This window comes from Stegostoma tigrinum, chromosome 1 (assembly GCF_030684315.1).
Source record: "Stegostoma tigrinum isolate sSteTig4 chromosome 1, sSteTig4.hap1, whole genome shotgun sequence".
Classification (NCBI taxonomy): domain Eukaryota; kingdom Metazoa; phylum Chordata; class Chondrichthyes; order Orectolobiformes; family Stegostomatidae; genus Stegostoma; species Stegostoma tigrinum.
The window spans coordinates 109,914,188-109,934,602 of NC_081354.1; the positions used below are offsets into that span (position 1 = coordinate 109,914,188).

Consider the following 20,415-nt stretch of genomic DNA (forward strand, 5'->3'; position numbering starts at 1 on the left):
ACAAAGTGTGAAGCTGGATGAACACAGCAGGCCAAGCAGCATCTCAGGAGCACAAAAGCTGACATTTTGGGCCTAGACCCTTCACCAGAGGGTTTTAGCCAAACGTTTTAACCAAACATTTATGGCCTGGACCTTTTAAGCTAAACCTCTTTCACTCATATAAATTCCTATTTAAAAGTTCTGTTGTCACAGACAAGTTCTTATATCGTGAACAGGGTCAGTTGAGGAGGCAGATCATGACAGCACAGCAGCATCATCAGATCTTTCAGACGTAAGAGGAGCTACAGGACCAGTACCATCTCATCATTCGAGCTTACCCCCATCACTGTGGGTCCTTATGTGCAATTAGAAAAGAAGGCACTGGGTGAAGAGCACAGCGCTAGTGAACAGGAGGAGGTGATGTTGGCAGAGACTGCTGTGGGCAGACCCCTGAAATGATGGGGACCAACGTCACCATGCCCTGCTGGGCACAGAGGCGGGATCTTATAAGCCAAAAAAAAACAGCAGCAAGAGATCTGTGCCCACATATTGGAGTTCCCTGGGGCAACACAGAATCATGGTCTCTGAATAGTGGAGCACATTCAGTCCATATGCAGCACATGGCTCAGGGCTTTGAATGCATAAGCTGCTCCATGGAGACTGTGGCCTTGCTTTACGGAGAGCCATATACAACAGCACGAAGAGTTCATGTGACCTACAGAATGACCCAATCAGTGGTGCTCAAGGCAGAAAGAGACATGGGGACTTTATATCTCAGCTGGTGCTTCCATCGAACCATCCAGAATGGGACAGTCACCAACAAGGAGGAATGTACCAATACCTACCGAGTGCCATCGTTATCATCAGCCACTTTGGTCCTTCTGACAGAATGATCATCTATGAAACAGGGCTCAGTGATGGAGACATTGACACCAGTGCAAGTATTCTTATTGACATCTCTACAAGGAGACAACCACTGTAAACATTATAGCTGCAAACAGACATGGGTAAATAGGCTGCCCCCATCACATCCAAGCCGACACATAGAGTACTGTGAGTAGTGACCCAGAGTGAAAGCCCCCACATTACAATGCAGTGAATCACACATCAGGGCTTGTTTCACTTGTAAATGTACAACTGGTAATAGATTATTAAAAGTGAAAGGTTGAACCATGATACTAAACTTTAATGACATGATTGCAAAAGAAGGAAGATTTAGTGAAAGTATGTTGTTTCTCAATGGGACTATTGAAACTGCTGGAGCTGTACTACAGGCATTCGCTGTAAAAGTGGATCTGTTTAAAGTTGCGTGTTCAGTAGATATGTTCTCACAGGCAGATGTATTCTCACAGGCAAATATGTCCTCACTGCAGTCCTGCTGAATAAGGAGTGCTTGAGTGAGCTTGCCTGGGTCAGTAGTAATTTGCTGTTAACAGCATCTTGATGAGAGCTTTGTCACCTGATGCAGCCCTGACTACCTCCCTGCTCAATAGGGGCTCCTTTCTGCTCTGCATCTTTCTAAACCTCTTCCTTAACCTATACTGAACTGTGTTGATCTAATGCTCCAGCTTCTTCAAGTTCCACGCCCTCCTGGAGTGCTAGCTTACAGAGAATGTTACTGACTAACACAACGTGTGAGTTTATTGCAGGACGTCTGGTCCAAATACTGGAGCCGCATCTTCAAATCTTGCAATGTGATCAGATGGCTTCAGTTGTAGCTCCTTTGCAAATTAGTATTGGTGTTAGGAAAAGATATGGGTAACCATGGTTCGAGGAAAATCCCTTGCCTCCTAGAATCTATCCATGAAGTTTTGGTGACAACATGAAGAGCAGCAGCATTCTGGATTATTGGAGTATATGGAGTCATGGCAGTGTGCAGAAAGTGAGCACATACTGAAGGAGGCTGTAGTCTTGGCCACAGTCCAGCTGAATGTTGAGAGAGTGCAAACCCTACATACTCACATCTGCCTGCTTATTTGGAACCCTAATGACCACAGGGTATGAGTGATATTATCCTATATCTGCCAGGACCCAGTAAAGGAGGTTATTCCTTCTGCTGCTTCTTCCTGGATGGCTCTATCTGTTTGAAATTGTTTGTACTGTCCAGCTTCCACGAATAGTATATCAGTAACCTGTGGTTTTCACTTCTTGAGCAATATTGCTAATGTTTGGGATAAACCAGGGTGAAACAATCTACCTGGAAGCTTAAGATCCACTCTGGTGACTAAGTAGAAACTTTTTATTCGCTCTGCTTACCTAATGACACTTCTGTGCAGATGGATCGTGAGTGCTCCTCAGTCATGAAACCATTTATGGGCCCATCTAATTGAATAGTGCAGTAAATCCCTGCTGTATTGCCATCTTCTTCCACTTCAACTGTTCCATGTTCATTGTACAACCCATGTACCCCACAAAAAAAAACAACCAGGCCATTAATGAGCTCGCACCAAATACTTTCACAAAGTTGGCTGGCCTTTCTTATGAATCTGGTAGGTTACTGTATCCCACCTTAGCCAGTGCTGAGCAAAAGCACTGACCATCAAGAAAGGAAACTGGCTCAATGGTTGGCAGTTCAAAATGGTGTGCCCAACCACTTCCATTCTTATTCCCATATCAGAGTGGAAATTCTGACCATGGGGTTGAAAATTCTTGTCTGGGCATGGTTGGGAGCACTCAAAAGGCCTTGCAGCAAAAATGAGTGAGACCTGGAATCCTTTCAGTTCGTGGTGATCTGTGAATGTTTAGAAGCTTGTTGATTTGGGGGTACTCTGCTTACTAAAACTTTGTCCTTAAGCGTCTACACTGTCAGTGATTGAAGCTTTTTTTTAAAACTTTCACCATTGGCCATTCATGTTTTCTTGTATTGAATCACAGATTATCTTATATCAGCGAGCATTAAAATGGAAGACGCTCTACAAACGCTGGATCCTCATGGGCCATTATTTTTTGTTTGGTTGAATGATCATGGTTCTTTCACTATTTACTGGTCTCAAGAATATTAGTTATTCACTTCTAACGTGGCCTTTTATTTTCATGCTGTTTAATTTTCTTGCAGTACCTTAGGAGGTCAGCAACCGCCTCCAAAGTATAGTGTTTTAAAATGTTCATAGAGTTCCTACCGTGCAGAAACAGGCCATTCAGCCCTTTGAGCCCACATTGACCCTCCAAAGAGCATCCCAGCCAGACCAACTCCCTACCTTATCCCTGCATTTCCCACCCTAGAAACTACAGGCAATTTAGCACGACCAATCCACCTAACCTGCACATCTTTGGACTGTGACAGCACATGGGGCGAATATGCAAACTCTACACAGATAGTCACCTGAGGTTGGAATCAAACCCAGGTCCCTGGTACTGTGAGGTAGCAGTGCTAACCACTGAGCCACTGTACTGGCCCACGCTGTAGTCCAGGCTGTTCTTCTGCAAGGTCCATATTACACAACCAAAATTACAACAGAACTAAAGAGCACCTCCCAGAATTTCTTTATACGCTTTGAAAATTCAGGTTACTGTCACTTCCAGCATTTAATGCAACATTTTAGTGAAGAAATAACAGTTGGAATGAAAATCAAATCTTCCGTAGGACGATATAGCGCAGAAATGTTGATTCTGCCCTCATTTCTTCCCTTCTTTCCTAAAGACACTAGCTGGTTGATCTTATTTCAAGAGATGTGCCAGCATTTATTGCCCATGCCTAATTACCTTGGAGACAGTAGTGATGAGCTACTTTCTTGAACTGCTGCGGTCTGAGGGTGTAGGGACACTCACAGCACTGTTAGGGAGTTCTGGGATTTTAACCCTTTTGATGGTGAAGGATGAGAAATAAGGCTAGGTATGTCCAAGTTGAGATGCTAAGTGTCTTGGAGGAGATCTTGCTACCCAGTAAGAACTTGACCCCACCAGTATTTTATCCAAGTAGCAAACCGTGAGTTCAGAGGTGTGTTCTCCACTCAGCCTACATCATTCCAGATAAGGCCCTGCAATATTATCTGTGACAAGACATGTTTTCAATTTTTCTCTCATACCATGACTCTGTTAGTAGCAAGCTTCAGCTCTATGTCACAGAGCCAGGTGTTTGAGGCCCTTACCAGGCATATGAATGAAGACTTCAGTATAATTCTATTTTCAGTGGAAGGGTTCAACTAAAGAAACCTGAAAGAAATTTGAAAGAACTGCAGACGCTGTACAACTGAAACAAAAACAGAAGCTGCTGGAAAAGTTCAATAGGTTTGGTTTCATCTGTGAATAGAAATCAGATGATAATGTTTTGGGTCCAGTGATCCTTCCTCAGAACTCAGTTCCAGCAACTTCTGTTTTTGACAAGAGGCTGAGTTCCAATTTGCCTTCGTTTAATATTTACCCAACTGAAAACACATTGGTACCATTGCTGTGATACTAGAAATGGCCATGTGGAGTAGCGATGTAATAAGCAACTTTAAAACTGATGCTGGTCATGGCCCAGTTATGATTTGGGAAATTATTCATCCTGTCTTCTGAGATAGAAGCTGTAATTATGTTGCTTCAATTGGCATACATTTTATTCTAGATTTTGAGATATTGGTGGACTGGAATAGTTATTAGTCAAAATAATGGGACAAACTGCGAAGAGAGCTACAATTGTTAAAAAGTGGATTATCTATGCTTTTTGCCTTTTATCATATTCAAATTGACTAATCCTAATGGCAGTGAAAGTTGGTGTGTTTCTATAAACAGGGAACCACTAACATTTCATGAAAATTAAAAGAAAACCCCAACAGTTTTGATCTCTGAATTACTCTAAATGTGCAGAGGTACAAGAAGTGAGTTTAAGTGCTGCAAATGATGACAAATTGTAGAGGTAAAGCTTCAGGCAGTTAATTCTCATAAACATTCTTAAACTGGAATAGCCTTTGAAGTAATCAAGTTACAAATGGAGACAAAACCACACTGATAACAATCAAAGCAAAAAATCCAACAATTGTAGCACTAAAATGAGTCAAATCTGATTGAATAGATTACATGAAATATACTGATATAATATTATTCAAAACTCCAGTTTTTCTTTAAACCACAGGATGGAAATAGAAGCCATTCAGTTGGAAGAAGCCCATGTTCATAATGTTTATAAGCAAACAGCACCATACTTCAATGAACTCCGAAGCAAGGCGTGGCCCAGTGTCCGACAATTTCTCCTGGACCAAAAACCAGGCAGCCTTATTGCTGATGTTGGTAAGAGATTACAACAAACTTAATTCTTACCAAATTATTAGTAAAACAGATTCCTCTTAGTATTATTTGATAGCCTTGCTTTATTTTCCGCCTGTGAAGCACGTTGGAATGATAGAAATGTGAATTCTGTTTACATAAACGCAAGCTGTTATAGTTTACATTCATGTTCAAGAGACCGATTCTGTCAACAAAATTAATAATTTTAAGCCTCTCCTTTTGTGAGTTGAATGGGCTTTATGGTTTGGACGCTTTAACAATGATATTTTAATAATATACGTGTGATTTCCATATTTGTTAACATCAGAATCAGAGAATTAAAGAATCCCAAAGTGCAGAAAGAAGCCATTTGGCTCATTGTGTCTGCACTGACAATCTGAAAAGCATCCCATCCAGACCCAGCTCCCGACCCTATCCCTGTAACCCCACATTTACCATGGCTGATTCACTGAGCTGACACGTCCCAGGACAACTGGGACAATCTAGCATGGCCCCAACCCACCAAATCTGAGCATCTTCGGACTGTGGAAGAAAACTGGAGCACCTGGTGAAAACCCATGTAGGCACAGGGAGAACCTGCAAACTCCACACGAAAGTTTATGGTTTACATCCTTCCCAGAAGTACTATCAAAAAGGCAACCAAATACAATTCCTGTGTGTCTGGTGCTGCGGTACAAATGGAATAAGTTAGCTAGCTTTGAACTTGTAGAGAATTCGAGATGGATGTGTTTCAAATGCTCTAGTCAGAAATAGCCTGACATAGGTGGCAGACAAGTTGTTGAAGGGAATCCTTGGAGTGCAGGCTCATAATTCTTAGAAAGTAGAATCGCAGGTAAACAGGATAGTGAAGAATATGCTTGGTATCCTCACCTTTATTGGTCAGTGCATTGAGTGTAGGAGTTGGGATTGCATGGTGAGCTGTGCAGGACATTGGTTCAACCACTTTTGGAATACTGTGTGCAATCCTGATCTCCCTGCTATAGGAAGGATGTTGTGAAACTTAAAAGGGTTCAGAAAAAATTAACAAGGATGTTGCCAGGGTTAGAGGATTTGAGCTATAGGGAGAGGGTGAATAGGCTGGAGCTACTTTCCCTGGAGCATCGGAGGCTGAGGCGTGACCTTATAGAAGTTTATAAAATCATGAGGGGTACAGATAGGGTAAATGGACAATTCTTTTCCCCGGGGTAGCAGAATCCAAAACTAGAGGGCATAGGTTTGAGATGAGAGGAGAAATGTTTAAAATGGATCTAAGGGGCAACTTTTTCATGCAGAGGGTGGTGTTGATTAGAGTGCAGGAGAGACATGTCCCTGTGAAAATGAGGGATAGAATGGGCACAATTAGGGAACCATGGATGACAGGTGAAATTGTGAGACTAGCAAAGAGGAAAAAGGAAGCATACATAAGGTCTAGATGACAGAAAACAGACAAAGCTTTGGAACAATATCAAGAAAGTAGGACCAATCTGAAATGAGGAATTAAGAGGGCTAGAAAGGGTCACGAAATATCTTTAGCAAACATGGTTAAGGAAAATCTCCAAAACCTTTTATTCGTACATAAGGACCAAGAGGACAACTAGAGAAAGGGTTGGCCCACTCAAGGACAAAGGAGGGAAGTTATGCAGGAGTCAGAGAAAATGAGTGAGATTCTTAATGAGTACTTTGCGTCGGTATTCACTGAGGAGAGGGACATGATGGATGTTGAGGTTAGGGATAGATGTTTAATTACTCTAGGTAGAGTCAGCATAAGTGGGGCGGGGGGAAGTGTTGGGTATTTTAGAAAGCATTAGGGTGGACAAGCCACCAGGTCCAGATGGGATCTCTCCCAAGTTACTGAGGGAAGCAAGAGAGGAAATAGCTGGGGCCATAACAGATACCTTTGCAGCATGGGTGAAGTCCCAGAGGACTGGAAAATTGCTAATGTTGTCCCCTTGTTTAAGGAGGGTAGCACGGATAATCCAGGTAATTATAGGCCGGTGAGCCTGACATCAGTGGTGGGGAAGCTGCTGGAGAGGACACTGAAGGGTAGGATCTATTTATATTTGGAAGAAAATGGGCTTATTAGTGATAGGCAGCATGATTTTGTGCAGGCAATGTCATGTCTTACCAACTTAATTGAATTCTTTGAGGAAGTGACAAAGTTGATAGATGAGGGAAGGGCTGTAATTGTGATATACATGGACTTCAGTAAGGCTTTTGATAAGGTTCCCCATGGTAGGCTGATGGAGAAAGTGAAGTCTAATGTGGCCTAGGGTATACTAGCTAGATGGCTAGAGAACTGGCTGGGCAACATGAGACAGAGTGTTGTAGTGGAAGGGAGTTTCTGAAAATGGAGAACTGTGACCAGTGGTGTTCCACAGGGATCCATGTTGGGACCACTGTTGTTTGTGATATACATAAATGATTTGGAGGAAGGTATAGATGGTCTGATTAGCAAGTTTGCAGATGACATGAAGATTGGTGGAGTAGCAGATATGGAAGGAGATTGTTGGAGAATGCAGCAGAATATAGATGGATTGGAGAGTTGGGCGGACACATGGCAGATTGAGTTCAATCCAGGCAAATGCGAGGTGATGCATTTTGGACGATCCAATTCGAGAGCGAACTATGCGGTAAATGGAAAAACCCTGGGGAAAATTGATGAAAGATCTGGGTGTTCAGGTCCATTGTACCCTGAAGGTGGCGCTGCAGGTTGATAGAGTGGTCAAGAAGGCATATGACATGCTATCGTCCATCAGACAGATTATTGAGTACAAGAGTTGGCAGGTCATGTTGCAGTTGTATAGGACTTTGGTTCGGCCACATTTAGAGTACTGTGTACAGTTCTGGTCACTACATTGACAAAAGGATGTGGATGCTTTAGAGAGGGTGCAGAGGAGGTTCGCCAGGATGCTGCCTGGTATGAGGGCGCTAGCTATGAAGAGAGGTTGAGCAAATTAGGATTATTTACATTGGAAAGACGGAAGTTGAGTGGGGACCTGATTGAGGTCTAGAAAATCATGAGAGGTATAGAGAGGGTGGATAGCAAGAAGCTTTTTCCCAGAATGAGGTCTCAATTACTCGAGGGTCACAATTTCAAGGTGAGAGGGGAAAAGTTTAAGGGAGATATGCGTGGAAATTTCTTTAAGCAGAGGATGGTGGGTGCCTGGAACGTGTTACCAGCAGAGGTGGTAGAGGCGGGCACTCTAGTGCTCTCTAGGCACTGGTAGTAGCATCATTTAAGCTGTACCTAGACAGATACATGAACGGGCAGGGAGCAGAGGGATACAGAACTTTGGAAAATAGGCGACAGGTTTAGAGAGAATCTGGATTGGCTCAGGCTTGGAGGGCCAAAGGATGTGTTCCTGTGCAGGAATTTTCTTTGTTCTTTGTTCTCTTTGTATATGGAATGAGCTGCCAGAGGAAGTGGTGGAGGCTGGTACAATTACAACATTTAAAAATCATCTGGATGGGTATATGAATAGAAAGTGTTTAGGGGGATATGGGCCAAATGCTGACAAGTGGGACTTGATTTATCTGGGATATCTGGTTGGCATGGAGGAGTTGGACCGAAGGATCTGTTTCCGTGCTGTACATCTCTATGACTGTATAAATAGGAGGAGTCTGGAACAATTGTTTGGCTAAAGAACATTTTTTTAGGCTTGCTTTCAAAACCTTTGCCCAAGTTACAAGTGAAGTGACCACATATTTTAAGTACTTCATCAGAGCATGCTATATGTGTAAATGTAAATCTTTTGACTGTTCTACTGTTGAATGCTTTAATTTCAGAAGTCCCTACACTTGGGAATGGAGTATACCCTTGTATCAAATCTCTCAAAACCGCAAAAGCTAAGGCTTTATGATTGTATATGCGCAGTTTCTTTGCACTACCACCCATGTGTCAAGCTGGTTCGGATTGTTACTCAATATTTGGTGATTTCTCTGTACTTATGTGACAGAGAATGCAATATATGGTCTTTTACAATATTCAGCCAGGATTTTTCAGCTTCTCGTCAATTTCCCCTTTCAACATTCTATATCCAACATTTCACCCAATCCAAGCGAGATTAGAGTTCACCAGGATATGGGCACTGACCCATTCATCTCCTGAATGTTTGGATTTACAATTGTACTACAGACAATGATATCTTAAGGGAGTTGAAACAACCTTTACAGATGAGCTAAAGGCTGTTCTTATCTGGCTTTCACACACTGTCAAGTATGGGCAGTGATTAAGAATATGCCTGATTTCTGTCTTACTAATTCAGTGACATGGTGGATAATTTTAGCATCTCTACTGTTACTTGGCTAAGATTAGTGAAGAATAAAATTACGCATTGATGCTGCGTAATGTATATTGCTATTTTCAACTGAACAATTACACAAATGCAAATTGTAATTGCTCAAGGTCAATGGGAACCTCCTCAGTCAGATCCCGAAAAATAGGTGGAAATCAGACGTGATTAGCCTCAAAAAACACCACAAAGATCACCTAATGCAGTAGATTTGATTAACTGAGGGGATCTATTTAGTTTGAAATCATGAAAATACTTCCACTCCACTTCAATCAGCAACAGTAAATAAGCTCAAGAATGAGCTCAGAAAATGAAATTCACTTAGGAAAAAAAAACACAGGCATTGCAGGAACTTAGCAAAAGGTCTTTTTATTTTAACATTTTCACTTTTGGAAACTGGTTTTGCTTTTATTGGCCACACTATTTTTTTTATTTATATTTCGGGACGATACACTGTAATCCAACATTTGCTTTAAAATTAAATGATTTTATGAAATAGGCTGAATATCATGACTCCATCATCGTTGGCAACTCTTTCAGTCATACATGGAAACCACAATAATTTAACTGACTGTGATTGCTTTTATGAAGTCTTTTGTACATAACTATCCTCTTCTCAGAGTTTTGTTGGTGGACTTATTGTGCTTTTACCAGAAGGCTTTGGTGCAGTTTCAATAATGAGCTCTGTGTGTTATTGCTCATGGAGATTTGTTTCTTTAGAATGGCTGTGCAGACTATTTGCTGCAGTAACTTATTCAAACAGACGTGTTTTGCTAATTAAATGGACTCTATGATTATCCTTACACCCTGCTCTGTTTCAAATTCATTGGCTTTTACAGGACTGTCAGCAGACATATTCCCTGAAATTTGATTTCCAAAAGTATATTTAATTCAGAACGTTTGTAAATGTGCATGTACAGTTCAAATTGTACTCTGCATCATGCAGGGCAAATACATTTCTTTCAGGAAAGTGCACAAATTATTTTACAGACTTGCCATTTCAGATTATATTTGCAATGTACATTTACCTTTCACGTCAGACATTTTATAGTGCATGAGGCCCAAATGTTTAATATGGTTTCCAGCCCCTATGTGTACAATGATGGGAGACAATGGCCTTTTTTTAAGGAACTTAGCTGCAGTTGCATAACTTTTAGTGCACCCCTTAACAAATTGTCCTAGACCTTGGAATGTGCTAGCTTGCAAACTTGGTCATTGGCAACCCTGCTTAAATATATTATGTTATATAAGTTGCGTGAACCTTTCTTTTCTGCATCAGTCCTAAAACCATACATTGACTTTCTTCAACTTCCTGTCCTCATCAAGTGTGAGACATTTGGAAACAATCAGGTATTTGCCACCCATTTTCAAATCTGGTCACAAACATATTCAACTTCCTCCCCAAAAGCTGGTTTACGTTTTTAAAAAAACGGCTCCAGCATAGATCATGGGTAATTGGTTGCTATTTCTCAGGTTCTCAGTGATGTCTGTGTTGCTGTGTTCTTTTCTCTGGCACTAGGGAGGCAACATATTATTTGGAATTCTTGGTCATTACTGAACTACTGTCCAAACCTCTGATTATAAAATTCCCCACTACACTGACCACTATTTGTGTAGTTTGTATGCCTGTCACTCTCCAATGGATTGTTCTGCTCCCTCTGGGTCACTTACATTGGTCAGTTCCTGGTAAAGCACTGGTAACCCATAAAGACTTGCTTGCCAAGCTCTCCACTGTCTCAACAGCTTATAAGCAATCTGGCAGCAATAACATTTCAATATTCTAATACTATAACGTTTCATTAAAAAATAAGAGCAGTTCATTTGTGGGTGATGCACAGATTGAAAATCATTTTTCAGAAAATTTTGCAATTTGCAGTTCCTTGTATTGCATTCCCTGCTGGATGCACTGGATTGTGGCATACATCTTTGTATCATATTTAGACGTAATTCCTTTAATTGTCAATGTAAGAAGCAATAAGCTGGCATTAATGGTGGTCTTTCTCTACTGCAGGTTGTGGGATTGGAAAGTATCTAACTGTTAACAGCCAGGTTTATAAGTTGGGCAGTGATTATTGCAGTCCCTTGGTGGAGATTGCTAAAAGACATGGACATGAAGTCATGGTTTGTGATAACCTAATTCTCCCGTACAGGGATCAGTGTTTTAATGCAATCATCTCTATTGGAGGTAAGAGAAGAGAACACATGATCATATGCTAGACTACAAGACAGTAGTGAGCTAATATGCTTTGATACCTTTTGTACCCAGCCAAAGTGAGATGAATTTTTAAAATGCACTAAATATGGAAAAATTGTAAATTCTTAATGAAGGGTATTGATTTTGATGTTGCTTACGCATAGAAGGAGGGCCTGATTTTCCATTCCTTTTGCCCACTCACCCAGCCCTACTCATGTTAGATAGCTTACATTGGGAATGTACTACCTGCTCCTCTATCTTTGTATTGGTGTCTTGGACTTTTCATGGCGTGAGTCCCATCCCTGCACCATGCAGTGGAGGCAGAATCAAGAATGCACTTGCAGATTGACCAGGCCTTTCACTATGTGCCCAAAAAGGAAATCATAGCTGACTGTTACTGATTTTTCACCTGGCTTCTGGTCTGAGGAGTTTCTGGCACAAGGCCCTGTCCCAGCTTCCTTTGGCACCACCAACATTGCTGTTCTGGGATTGTGCCTTTTGCAGGTATAGGAACTCCTTTGCCTATATAAGCAAACAACGAAAATCTTGAGTGAAGGTAAGAAAAAAGCAGTGAATCATTAAAATTGGTTTGCCTCCCCAGGTTCCCATTAGCCCACTCAACAATTTTCCTGCCTATTCCGTAAATGCTTTGAATGCACCCCAGGCAATGCAGAAGAGTCATCATCGGAAACATGAAATAACAAGGTGTGGAGCTGGATGAACACAGCAGGCCAAGCAGCATCATAGAAGTAGGAAAGCTGACGTTTCAGGCCTTTTCTGCTCCTAAGATGCTGATTGGCCTGCTGTGTTCATCCAGCTCCACACCTTGTTATCTCAGATTCTCCAGCATCTGCAGTTCCTACTATCATTGGAATCATCACCAGTTTGTGCAGTTGTGGAGTTCTTTAATATTGACAAATATGGACTAGATTTCCAAAGGAGATCTATGATAATCAAAAATATGTTCTGAAAATAAAGGTATTTTAAATTTATTTTACATACAACTACACAATTTTAGATGTACTGGGTTCACTATAAATTAAATATAAGACTACCATTTTTATCATAACTTTGTTAAATTATCATTTAAAATGAAATCTTATTGTAGTGAAACAGAAAGTTCACAATGTTTAGTGATACAATATGGATTAGAGCCAGACCTTAAAACTGATCCAAATTATGACTCATCAGGTTAATTTCAAATAAAACCTAATCAAATTCAACTTGAATTCCAGAGTTTTTGCTTTTTAGATAAAGGAGTGCTTGGGTTTGTATTTTGGGAACAGTTCTCTATTACTAGTATTATTCCCTATTACGGCCAGCAGGCCATTTTGCAATGGGAAAGTTAATCTTTAATAGATGTACTGTCATCATTATTTAGTCAGGAGGTAGTAAAGGTTTTGCACCAATCAATAATTCACCCTCTTCCTTTACATAATAACGACAATAAAACAGTGAAAACTGGAAGTACACAGCTGTTCAAATGAAAGCAAGTTAACTTTTCAGGTGGGGACCCGAGAGTCAATCTCTCACTCTTTGACTGGGTAAAACTCAGCTCCTTTGTGTGGTGAAAAAGAAACTAGGATGAGGACTCCTTGTTCTACTTCTCTGTCCCTCTGTGTGAACAACCACACTCAGGATCTCTGCAAGTACATGTAATTGAGTGAGTGCCTGGTCTGGGTGCATAATGAAAAAGCAAAACACAATATAAGCATTGGAATAACCCAGAGGGGCTTCCTGCCTGACAGGATTATTTATCCAATGTTTGAACAGGTAGCTGGCAGTGAGCACTTTGTAGGCTCTGCCCACTGAAACAGAAAATCTGGGTTCCCTGGGTCAGATCAAGGAATGCAAAATCAGCCATATAGAACATAGAACAATACAGCGCAGAACAGGCCCTTCGGCCCTTGATGTTGCGCCGACTTGTGAACTAATCTAAGCCCCTTCCCCTACACTATCCCATCATCATCCATTTGCTTATCCAAGGACTGTTTAAATGCCCCTAATGTGGCTGAGTTCACTACATTGGCAGGCAGGGCATTCCACGCCCTTACCACTCTCTGAGTAAAGAACCTGCCTCTGACATCTGTCTTAAATCTATCACCCCTCAATTTGTAGCTATGCCCCATTGTACAAGCCGACGTCATCATCCTCCGAAAAAGACTCTGAGTGTCCACCCTTTCTAATCCTCTGATCATCTTGTATGTCTCCATTAAATCCCCTCTTAGCCTTTTCCTCTCCAATGAGAACAGACCCAAGTCCCTCAGCCTTTCTTCATAAGACCTTCACTCCAGACCAGGCAACATCCTGGTAAATTTGCTCTGCACTTTTTCCAATGCTTCCACATCCTTCCTTGTAATGCGGCCAGAACTGTACACAATATTCCAAGTGAGGCCACACTAGCGTTTTGCACAGTTGCAGCATGACATCACGGCTCCGGAACTCAATCCCTCTACCAATAAGACCTAACACACCGTAAACCTTCTTAACAGCACTATCAACCGGGGTGGCAACTTTCAGGGATCTATGTACATGGACACCAAGATCCCTCTGCACATCCACACTACCAAGAATCTTTCTATTGACCCAGTATTCTGCCTTCCTATTATTCCTCTCAAAGTGAATCACCTCACATTTATCTGCATTGAACTCTATTTGCCACCTTTCAGCCGAATTCTGCAGTTTATTCAAGACTCCCTGCAACCTGCAACATTCTTCCACACTGTCCACCACTCCACCGACTTTCATGTCATCTGCAAACTTACTAACCCTTCCACCTACGCCTGCATCCAAGTCATTTATAAAAATGACAAACAGCAGTGGTCCCAAAACAGATCCTTGAGGCACACCACTGGTAACCGGACTCCAGGCTGAATATTTTCCATCAACCACCACTCGTTGCCTTCTTACAGAAAGCCAGTTTCTAATCCAAACTGCTAAATCTCCCTCAATCCCATGCCTCCGCATTTTCTCCAATAGCCTGCCATGTGGAACCTTATCAAAGGCTTGATTTTAGGAATTCTCCTCAATTGCAATTGATCTTCAGGTTTTGGTGCAGTAGTAACTAGAAGGCTCCAAATTTGGCAGTTGTATGTGTTTACCTTTTCTATCCTAGTCAAATCATTAAATTTGTTTTTGTGTTGTGTTTTTGATTATGGGATTTTGAAGGAGGTAGCTGAATCTGGAGCTCTGTCCTTCCACAATGCCCCAACTATGTTCAAGTCTCCAGATGCCAAATATTTCCTTTATCCTTATATTGTCCAAACACAACTTAAACAAACATGTTGGAGGTGGTGCGATGTTCCACTGCTTTGTGCGTTATTAGATTTGAGCTGTTGCTAATACCCATTGAGTGTTCCATTAACTGGTTTGATCTCCTTATTTTTGAAATACCGACATATGATTTTTGACCACATTAGTAAGTCTCGATCCCTTATTGAGATGATGTTGGTGAAAGAATGCTATTTCTCACTTTCGGTCACAATATTTTCACCAAGTTTAGGTTATAGATAGGTAACTTCTATATTTCAAAATGAATCCACTGGAATGCGAGTGAAGGCTTATTCAATAGTACCTTTCTAATGAAATGTTAAGAAAATAGAAAAATCAATTTGCAGAGGTGAGAGACAGAGCAGCAGGATGGAATGAATTAGGCAAAATGTGTCAAATGACCAGCTTTGTAATTCTGTAACATGCTTGGGTTAACAAAAAAGTTTGGATCCATTGTATAAAAGGTGTGAAGTTTAATACTGCCAGCATGGTTAGTAATGCTACTTATACTCCAATGTGCTGATGAAGTTGTCGAATGTTATTTTACATATTAGTAGCTTACAGTCATATATTCATGATAGAAGTGTTCATATCTGTTTTGGTTTTTATTTTTTTAATCAACTCAGTGATTATAGAATCATATGATGCAAAAGCAGGCCATTTGGCTTAATATATTTGTATTTTGAAAGCTACATAATTAGTCCCACTTCCATATTGTCCTGATAATGCTCTTTAATAGTGAAAAATCATTACTAATGAACCCTTTCATTTCTTATTGCAGTGATTCACCATTTCTCAACAAAAGGCAGACGTATCCGAGCAATAAAAGAAATGACAAGGACTTTGCACCGTGGAGGACAGATGATGATTTATGTGTGGGCAATGGAACAAAAACACCGCCACTTTGAAAAACAGGACATCTTTGTTCCTTGGAACCGATCCTTGTGTTCTCGGCCGTCATCGGAGTCCGGTCAAGGCCACAACAAACCCTTGGCTATGAACACAGTCAAAGCACAAGATAAAGATCAATTGAAAACAGCTCCAACTGAGGCCAGTGCACTGTTGCCTCTCAGGCAGGATCAACACACCATACTTTCATACAGAACTGACAATCATACCTTGTTGGAAAGCTGCTGCTCCAGGATGTGTGAAGATCAAGAGCATCGATTTTACAAGAATCTAGGAAAATCCCTTCGTTCATGGTTCTTCTCCAAATCACTTGATGAGGCTGCAATGCATACACACATTGATCACCTTAAATCAATGAGGAAATCACCAGAGCTCGTCCACAAATGGAGGAACAACTTACAGCCGGTGGGGAATTTGATGTTATCTTCTAGGCACTGCAGTTTGGATGGGGATTGTCCACCATTAATGAAGAGACAGAGTTTTGAAGATGAAGTATTCACTGAAAATCCAAATCATAAAGAATCGCAGTGGTTGCAGAATAGTTTGAAAGAGAAAAATGGGAGCCAAAGTGAATCCTACAGACACAAACTAAATCCTTACCAGGCTAACAGACAGATTTTTGAGAAAGATGATGAAGCAACAAGATCCCGGGGAAGTACAAGTCCTTTTAAAAGGACTTCCACAATAGAATCACCAGGTTCTGTGATTGACAATACTAGATCGGTAGCTTTGGATGACAAGCAGGAGGAATTTGCAGACGCAACAGAATTCATGAGATATTATCATGTCTTCAGGGAAGGAGAATTGGCTCAGCTAATAAACGAGAATATACATGAACTTCATATCCTCAGTTCTTGTTATGATCATGGTAATTGGTGTATTATAGCAGAAAAAGAATGATGTGCAGAGATTATCAACTGACACATATATCCAATACAGAAGCTTGGGTGGCAACTCTTTAATCCACTAAATGTTAATTACACATTGCAACAAGACTGTTTGTAATTGCTGCTATGGCCATGATAAGCACAATATTGACTATGTTAAACTTTGATAATGCTAAAAATTTAATTACAAGGCCCAGTTATTTGTGCAGTTGAATATTACAGATACAGTTGGATAGTATTTTCAGCATATGTTCTCATGGGTGCTACTTGAATTGCGGCAAAGCATGAGTGCAGAAAGTGTTAACAAGGTAGTGGGTGTTAAATTGACCATTTCTATTTTGGTTATAGGATACATTTTAGGGCCAAGCAGTAATATGTTATGAGGACAATGAAACATACCACCTCACAAGGGCCAAGACACTTTACCCATCAACAGTAATGTCACAATAACCCTGGTCTCAGGAGTTGCATTGGACTAACTTTCCCCCCATGCAGTGAGAATGCAACCTGAATCTCTACACAGCACAGATCGCTGTCCCAGTTTGTTACATCAGAACAAATTTGATGGTCCGAATGGCCTTACTTCCACTCTAATGTCTTACGGTCTTATCATGATAAAATCAAAATACTGCAGGTGTTGGTAATCTAAATAAAAACAGCAAGTGCTGGAGATTCTCATGAAGTCTGGCAGCATCCATGGAGAGAGAAAAACAGGGCATTCTGAAGAAGAGTCATACCATATTCAAAATGTTAGCTCTATTTCTCTCTCCACAGATTTTCCCCAGCATTTTCTGTTTTTAATTGGTGTACTATGATGCTGCTGTCTTGTGTTTGATATGTTTTCGAGTAGAGGCAGCTTGCTAGTTTTGGTGACCCTCTGACTATACTGGAGTTTGCAGGATTGGAGGAATGATACTTTAGGGATTTCGCAACAGGTGAAAATCACTTTGGACTATCTCTCACTTACTGCAAGCTGCCAGGATATGTGGCAACTTCTGCCAAGCCGAGGATGTGCGCAAGGTACTCTTCTAGAAAGAGTATAGGCTTTTGTCAAAGAACTTTCTTTATCAAGTTTTAAAGAAGCTTATTCCTGTGAGTATGATTGTTGATTGTGGCATGAAAATCCAGTTTCAGAGCTAGCCTCCTTCTGTTCAAGGAACTAAGTTCTCCAGCATAGCAAATGCAGGAACCATCAACTTGCAATTAATAATAAATCTAATTGGCAATTCAGTAGAAATTTATTCCATAGAATTTGTTCAGAATGTGAAACTCACTACCGCATTGAGTTGTTGGATGCATATGAGGGGAAGTTGGATAGATACATCGTGAGAGAAAAAGAGTTGAAGGTGATAACGATAGCATTTGAGGAATATGAGTCAGTGGAATCTCATGTGAAAAGTAAACACAGGCATGGATTAGCTAAGGTGAAAGACCTCTTTCTATGCTATGTAAGACCATTCATATTTTTTGAACAGCTAGAAAAGCTCAGCTGGTCTGGCAGCATCTGTGAAGGAGAAAACAGAGTTAATGTTTTGGGTCTGGTGACCCTTCCTCAGTTCTCATGCAGCCCTATAATCAAAAGAATGGTTATTGCAAAGAAGGAAGACAATCTGTCCACCATGTTATTGCTGACTCTCTGTAACAGTAAGTCATCTACTGCCAGTCCCCTATCTTTTACCCACAGCACTGAAATATTTTGAAACTCAGATCATGCTTCAATTCCCTTTGAAAACTTGATTGAATCCAGCTGCACTTCAATTCCACATCCAAACCACTTGCAGTGTGAAAAATATTTTTGTTCAGATCACTGCTTTTTCTTTTGTCACTCAGCATCCTGTAGCTTCCAGTATGCACAAATGTGTCACCGAGAGCCTGACTGACAATCGTAAATTGGTTGCCAGCATAATTCTTAACACACTCATGATTATTTAGCAAATACTGCCCAATGGTGGAATCATATCTGATATTGGACACTGTGTTTTTGAGTTTTATAAACAGAACTCTACTGGATTATGTCAATATATTGCCTGTTGTGAACAACCAAAAGGTTAGATTATGTGCTAGAATTAGCTGGCCTTTGGGATGTTTGGCTTATATATCTGGTATGATATCCACACTGTCTGTTTCAGCAATACTCAAGTTCAATATTCAGTTTGGTTGCATGGCTTAAGCCCATTGAAGCACAATTCATTGACAATAAATAACCACAGGGTGAGACTGGTCATTATAAGGGTTTTCTATTTAGCTGCCAGACTGCTGACCAGTCTCAAAAGCACACAATTCTTGGATTTCAATTTAGTTTTCAAAGCTCTGATGTATACTTTGAATGCTAATTTTCATTCAATTCTCACCACAATGCAGACCAGATACATATAGTTCTCGAGGATTACACCATCAATGTTCAAACGACAGAATTTCCTCTGGTCTCACCACACCCCCACCCCACCACTCCACATAACACTGTGTAGAATTCTTGTATTACCATAGTCAAGGAGAAATTAAAACATAATACAACTTGCCTTTTAGAACTTTTTGGTATTATCTTCATCATGATATCAATACAACTTAGTAACTGCAATTCTTTCATAAATCCATATCAATGTACACATTGTTGGAAGAATCTAACATTAAGGACCATAAATATTAGATGGTCACCCTTAGTACCAAAAAGGAGTTCAGGAGAAATGTCTCTAAACAGACATTGTTTAACATCTGAAATGCACTATGGCAGGAAGTAGCTGAAGTGAATACATGAATTTGCTTAAAAGATAACTGATTGAATGAATATATGGGGGTTGGGCAAAAGGGAATGGAAGGACAGAGATAAATGAAGAAGAATGGGAACAGATTGATATATACTATACAGGCATTGACCAAATGGGCCATATGGTGTGGCTTGACAATACAAATTCTACATAATTAATTCTGCAACAAATGTACAAATACTGCACAAGTCACTGCAAACAATGTTAGTGTATATATATATATATATATATATATATTTAAATGGTTTGCAGCTATATTTTAAAAATATGATATAGACTCAAAATATTTCTACAATAACCCCTCTTTAACCGTTTCCAATATATAGATTTGAACATAAAAAAGCTTTACCACAGAACATGATAATAAAATGTGAGGCTGGATGAACACAGCAGGCCAAGCAGCATCTCAGGAGCACAAAAGCTGACGTTTCGGGCCTGGACCCTTCATCAGATGAAGGGTCCAGGCCCAAAACGTCAGCTTTTGTGCTCCTGAGATGCTGCTTGGCCTGCTGAGTTCAACCAGCCTCACATTTTATTATCTTGGAATTCTCCAGCGTCTGCAGTTCCCATTATCTCTGACCCCTTTACCACAGAACATATTGGTTTACACAAATGATTAAAAGTAACAATCAAAATGCACTGTACGAAGCCAACACCAGGAATATGTCCTGCTTTGAAACATTCCTACTAATTCCTTTATTTAAGCAATATTTTTTCACAGAAATGAAGTTTTGTTCATACAGTTATCATTTGTCTTACACTCTGTGGATTCTGTTAGATTGTAAGAGTGCCAGGATAGATCAAAGTCTTTTCTTTGTCACATACTTAGGAAAGGTTATCATTTCCAAATGGCGACATTGCAATATCTTGCTGTTTTAAGTAATAAACGTATTATAATTGATGTTGTGCTGATTTAGATTTTAGTTAGGTCCACA

The 20,415-nt window shown here is 40.4% G+C and overlaps 1 protein-coding gene across 10 annotated transcripts in view; it reads left to right on the forward strand.

The window, feature by feature from the left end:
- Window positions 1-19,855, forward strand: part of LOC125462707 (probable tRNA methyltransferase 9B) — a 78,897-nt gene extending 59,042 nt beyond the window's left edge. For 7 of the 10 annotated variants that reach the window (XM_059647895.1, XM_059647901.1, XM_059647889.1 and 4 more), the window contains 3 exons: window positions 5,031-5,187; window positions 11,467-11,640; window positions 15,701-19,855. In XM_059647895.1, the coding sequence (XP_059503878.1) occupies window positions 5,031-5,187; window positions 11,467-11,640; window positions 15,701-16,728 (1,359 nt within the window). In that variant the 3' untranslated portion in view covers window positions 16,729-19,855. Of the gene's footprint in view, window positions 1-106; window positions 5,188-11,466; window positions 11,641-15,700 lie in introns of those variants that run through there. The other 3 variants (XM_048553416.2, XM_059647913.1, XM_059647915.1) reach the window with 3 other exon arrangements.
- Window positions 19,856-20,415: the final 560 nt, after the last annotated feature.